At 42.4% G+C, this 5,141-nt stretch overlaps 1 protein-coding gene across 3 annotated transcripts in view; it reads right to left on the bottom strand.

The window, feature by feature from the left end:
• The window catches only part of tk2 (thymidine kinase 2), a 26,787-nt gene that overhangs the window by 11,901 nt on the left and 9,745 nt on the right, over positions 1-5,141 (bottom strand). For all 3 annotated transcript variants that reach the window (XM_043706540.1, XM_043706539.1, XM_043706541.1), the window contains one exon: positions 1,649-1,723. In XM_043706540.1, the coding sequence (XP_043562475.1) occupies positions 1,649-1,723 (75 nt within the window). The remainder of the gene's footprint in view (positions 1-1,648; positions 1,724-5,141) is intronic.

Genomic DNA, 5,141 nt, shown 5'->3' with positions numbered 1-5,141 from the left:
ACAGAACCACAACAACAAGCACCCGAGCTACAAATCTTCGCACAAACTTTGAATGACTGAAAGGAGTTGAAAGAATTGTTACTGCAGAGAGAAGGTATTTTCTTTGGGGTGAAGAGTCCTAAATAAGGAGCTGTAAGCTTACAATTGAGGTTAGGAGGTGAGGCCAGGAAGAGTTCTCCACTCAAGGAGCAGCAGAGCACCCTTTCCAAAACAAACAACATGTTGGCACTGGGGCTTCACTAGAAAGTTCAAAACTGAACATGATCAATCTTAGATAAAAGTTTCTATAGGAAACGGGGGGGGGGGGGGGGGGGTCAGAATGGTGTTGGTTGAATTCCTTCATACATGGAAACAAAAAATCAAATAAACTGCTCACCAGTCTCAGTACATTTGTCAAGCAGTTATTTTCAACAGTGGAACTCTTGTGTTAGATTGGTTAAATGAAACATGGACTATTGGTAAAGGAGATATTATCCCTTGGAGAGATCCTACAGACTCACTCAGGTATAGCAAATCAATTAAAAACTGAAAGAGCTGTGGATGCTGTAAATCAGAAACAAAAACAGAAGTTGCTGGAAAAGCTCAGCAGGTCTGGCATCATCTGTAAAGAGAAGTCAAAGTTAACATTTCAGGTCCGATGATCCTTCCTCAGAATAGCAAATCAAATCCTTTGTTCCAGTGAAATGATCAAACCAAAGGCTGTAACCACAAGAAATTCACCAATAGATCCAACTGGGAATTCAGGAGCAATTTCTTTACCCAAGTTCCTTACAGCAATACTAAAAGGAGGAGTACATCAGATTGGGATTGGGACAATGGAAGTGAGTGAGAAGGAGTTTGATTGGGATTGGGTTGAGTGGGAGTGACGTGGACAGGGTTTGGTCCACTGAAAGGTTCTCATAAGGGCTATTAGCCGACAAGCCACCCCAGCTGTCTCAAACCATTACCAGAATGATCACAGGGATTGAACTGATTCTCAGTATTCCTGATACAGGTGCCCCCTGCTATTGGAAAGTAGAGCGTTCCTATGAAACCTTTCATAAGCCAAATGGTATAAAGTGAAGAAGCATTTGCCATTCATTTAGATGGGAAAAAAATTTGAGCATTTCCAGATCCAAAAAATAGCCTACCAAATCACACCACGTAACACCCAAACCTAAACTAACACTAACATATGGTAAAAGCAGGAATGATATGGTAAATACACAGCCTATTTAAAGGGGAAATAATGTATGTACAGTGGAGTTTCATTTACCAGAATTGGGAAGACAGTGAGCACATTGGAAGGCTGAGACATGGTGGTGGTGATGATGGTACCTTAGGCTGGTTGGGGTGGAGGGTGGTACGGGAGACTGGGGTGTAGGAGAGAGAGGAAGAGAGTTACCTATTAACACTTCTGGGGAAGGCACTCAGCAATGCCATTCTCGCTGCGCGTGCTTTTCCGTAGAAGTGAAAATCCTCTTTCAGTTAGCGAAAACGAGTCCTAATGTAGGCCTTCTTTAGAAGCGACTTGGCGTAAAGCAAACATTCGAAAAGCGGGGGATACCAGTACTGTCTTCTCACGGCAATAAGGCTTAAACAATAAACAGCAGCAATGCCCAGATTCCCAGAATGAATTTAAAAACTTATCGCAGAGTCCTCCATTTACCTCAATGTTGCACGAGTTTGCAAAGTACTCCAGGCATGTCGTCTTCCCACTCGCAATATTCCCTTCAACACAAATCTGAAAAGAAATATAAAGGTAGATGAAACTCTTGTTTTCTTCTGCAAATCATTCTCTACTTAAGGTTTAAATCTAAGAGGAATCTGGAAGAATTAAGAATATGTGCCCATTGATCTCGATCTCCCTTTCAGCTCACAAAATGCAAGTGTATCAGAACGGGCTAACTAGGCATAGTGTTCAAGAACATCATCTGGAAGTTGGCCTTATCTGGAGCAGCAAATCATTTTATCACACCCAGTGCGCGTGTAAACTCTACCAACCCTGTCCTGGTCTAGCCGCACATCTGCTTTTCTTTTGGAGGGTGGTGCAGTTGAAAAGAATTACACTTAGCAAACAGCATTTTACAATGACCACCGGACCATACAAAACACTTTCCAAACAATGAAGCATTTTTTGACGTGTAGTTACTATTATAAAAATAGGAAATCACATTAGTGAAGACAGGCAAAACAAGTTCCACACAACAGCAAGTGTGAAAAGAATCAGATCATCTGATTTTTCCCTTGAGACTCTGAATAAGGGATAAACTTTGGGAAGTAGGATTAACTCTCCAAATCCCAGTCACAGTCTTGCTTACTGCAGATTAGTTTACAGATATTTAAATATTATTAAAAAACATGCTTGCATCTTTTGTCCCTGTATTTTGATTTGATTAGATTAGATTAGATTCTCTACACTATGGAAGCAGGCGCTTCAGCTCAACAAGCCCACACCAACCCTCCAAAGAGTAACCCACCCAGACCCAGTCCCATACATTTACCCCTAACTAGGAACCTGACACTATGGGCAATTTAGCATGGCCAATTCACCTGGCCTGCATATCTTTGGATTGTGGCACGAAACCAGAACACCCAGAGGAAACCCACAGGGAGAACTTGCAAACTCCACACAGACAGTCACTCGAGGCTGGAATCAAACTCGGGTCCCTGGCGCTGTGAGGCAGCAGTGCTAACCACTGAGCCACCGTGCCGCCCCACATTTCTCTGTGATTTTCCCAGATCCATGGGCTGGAATGATATTTAGGTTGTCAATGATATCTCAGAAGCATTGCAACTCAAGTCTTGAAACCAGCTTTTGCTGAGTCTTGCTCAGATCCCAGCCCAACAAGAGTGACCCTTAAAACACAGGGCAGTACAAAATTCAGACATTATCCGCACATCTGCAGGGAGTGCTGTAGAACCTTTGAAGCATGTTGTGTTCCAATGTCAGAAATGCAGCATTCAATTTGAATACAGCAAACTCCCACAAACAGCAGCAATTTATTCATGACTGGACAGCGCATGTCATCATTGAGATCCTGTAAAATAGGAGGAGTGAATGGGAATGAGTGTGGACTATTAGGACTTAATAACATCTGCTTTGGCAATACTAATCCAGTCCCGTGGACAGAGTGAAGATGTAGAGATGTGAAGGTCAAAGGCAAATTGGGATGGGCTATCAATGCTGGTCAGCCAGTGATGCCAAAGTCCCACAAATCAATTAAAAAAAAATTTTTTTTTAAGTCTCTTCTCTTTGAAGCGCAGTAGGAGATCTGATGAGAGTATCCAAAAGTAGATATCCAAAGGTATCTGGAAATATGGAAATTCTGTTCCCACTGGTGATAGAATCTGGAACCAGAGGGCACAGTTTGAAGGTGATTGGCAAAAGAAGCAAAGACAACAGGAACAAAAACATTTCCATGCAGACAAGAGCTAGATCCTGAAATGAGATGTCAGAGCATGTGGCAAGACATGCTGCACTTTTAAAAAGGTAACTGGATCATCATCTGGAAAGGAAAAACAAACATTACAGGGAATTGGGAAAAATATGGGGAGTGGCATGAGTAAATTCAACAGAGGCCACTATAAACAGACATGCCAAATGCTTTGGTTCTCTGCTGAAAATATTGTGTTCAGTGAGATGAAAGGTTTATACTATAAATATTATGTTTGGGATTTGGATGTTGAAATCGAGGTAGAGGGCTTTAGGTCAGTTCTGTGAATTTAAACAAATTAGAAGGTCATTTGGAACAGTGGCCAAGTACAATAGTAAGCATGTGACTGCACTCAAGTTGCTTTGATCTTTATGTCATCATTGTCCACAGGAAAAGTGCCAGAAGGCTGGGGGATAGCAAATGTTGTTCCCTTGTTCAAGAAGGGGAGTAGAGACAACCCTGGTAATTATTGACCAGTGAGCCTTACTTCGGCTATGGGTAAAGTGTTGAAAAGGGTTATAAGGAAATAGGATTTATAATCATCTAGAGAGGAATAAGTTGATTAGGGATAGTCAGCACAGTTTTGTGAAAGGTAAGTCATGCCTCACAAACCTTATTGAGTTATTTGAGAAGGTGACCAAACAGGTGGATGAGGGTAAAGTGGTTATGTGGTGTATATGGATTTCAGTAAAGCATTTGATAAGGTTCCCCACGGTAGGCTATTGCACAAAATACAGAGGCTTGGGATTGAGGGCGATTTAGCGGTCTGGATTAGTAATTGGCAAGCTGAAAAAAGACAGAGGGTGGTGGTTGATGGGAAATGTTCATCCTGGAGTTCAGTTACTAGTGGGGTACCACAAGGATCTGTTTTGGGGCCACTGCTGTTTGTCATTTCTATAAATGACTAGGTGAGGGCATAGAGGATGGGTTAGTAAATTTGCAGATGATAAGGTGGCCAGTGGAGGTGTAGACAGTGCCAAAAGATTTTGTAGGTTACAGAGAGACTTGGATAAGCTGCAGAGCTGGGCTGAGAAGTGGCAAATGGAGTTTAATGCGGAAAAGTGTGAAGTGATTCATTTCTGGAAGGAGCAACAGGAATGCAGAGTACTGGGCTAATGGTAAGATTCCTGGTAGTGTAGATGAGCGGAGAGATCTCAGTGTACATGTACATAGATCCCAGAAAGTTACCACCCAGGTTGATGGGGTTGTTAAGGCAGCATACGGTGTATTAGCTTTTATTAGTAGAGGGATTGAGTTTTGGAACCATGAGGTCATGTTGCAGCTGTACAAAACTCTGGTGCAGCCGCACTTGGAGTATTGTGTACAGTTCTGGTCACCGCATTATAGGAAGGATGTGGAAGCTTTGTAAAGGGTGCAGAGGAGATTTACTAGGATGTTGCCTGGTATGGAGGGAAGGTCTTATGAGGAAAGGCTGAGGGAATTTAGGCTGTTTTCATTAAAGAGAAGGTTGAGAGGTGACTTAATTGAGACGTATAAGATAATCAGAGGATTAGATAGGGTGGACAGTGAGAGCCTTTATCCTCGGATAATGATAGCTAGCACAAGGGGACATAGCTTTAAATTGAGGGGTGATAGATCTAAGACAGATGTCAAAGGCAGTTTCTTTACTCAGAGTAGTAGGGGCATGGAATGCATAAACCAAATCATCCGCCGACATTTCCGCTACCTCCAAACAGACCCCACCACCAGGGATATATTTCCCTC

Source organism: Chiloscyllium plagiosum, chromosome 17 (assembly GCF_004010195.1).
Source record: "Chiloscyllium plagiosum isolate BGI_BamShark_2017 chromosome 17, ASM401019v2, whole genome shotgun sequence".
In the NCBI taxonomy this organism is placed as follows: Eukaryota; Metazoa; Chordata; class Chondrichthyes; order Orectolobiformes; family Hemiscylliidae; genus Chiloscyllium; species Chiloscyllium plagiosum.
The sequence above is the reverse complement of the archived record's forward strand: the minus strand, read 5'-3'. Positions and strand labels throughout refer to the sequence as shown.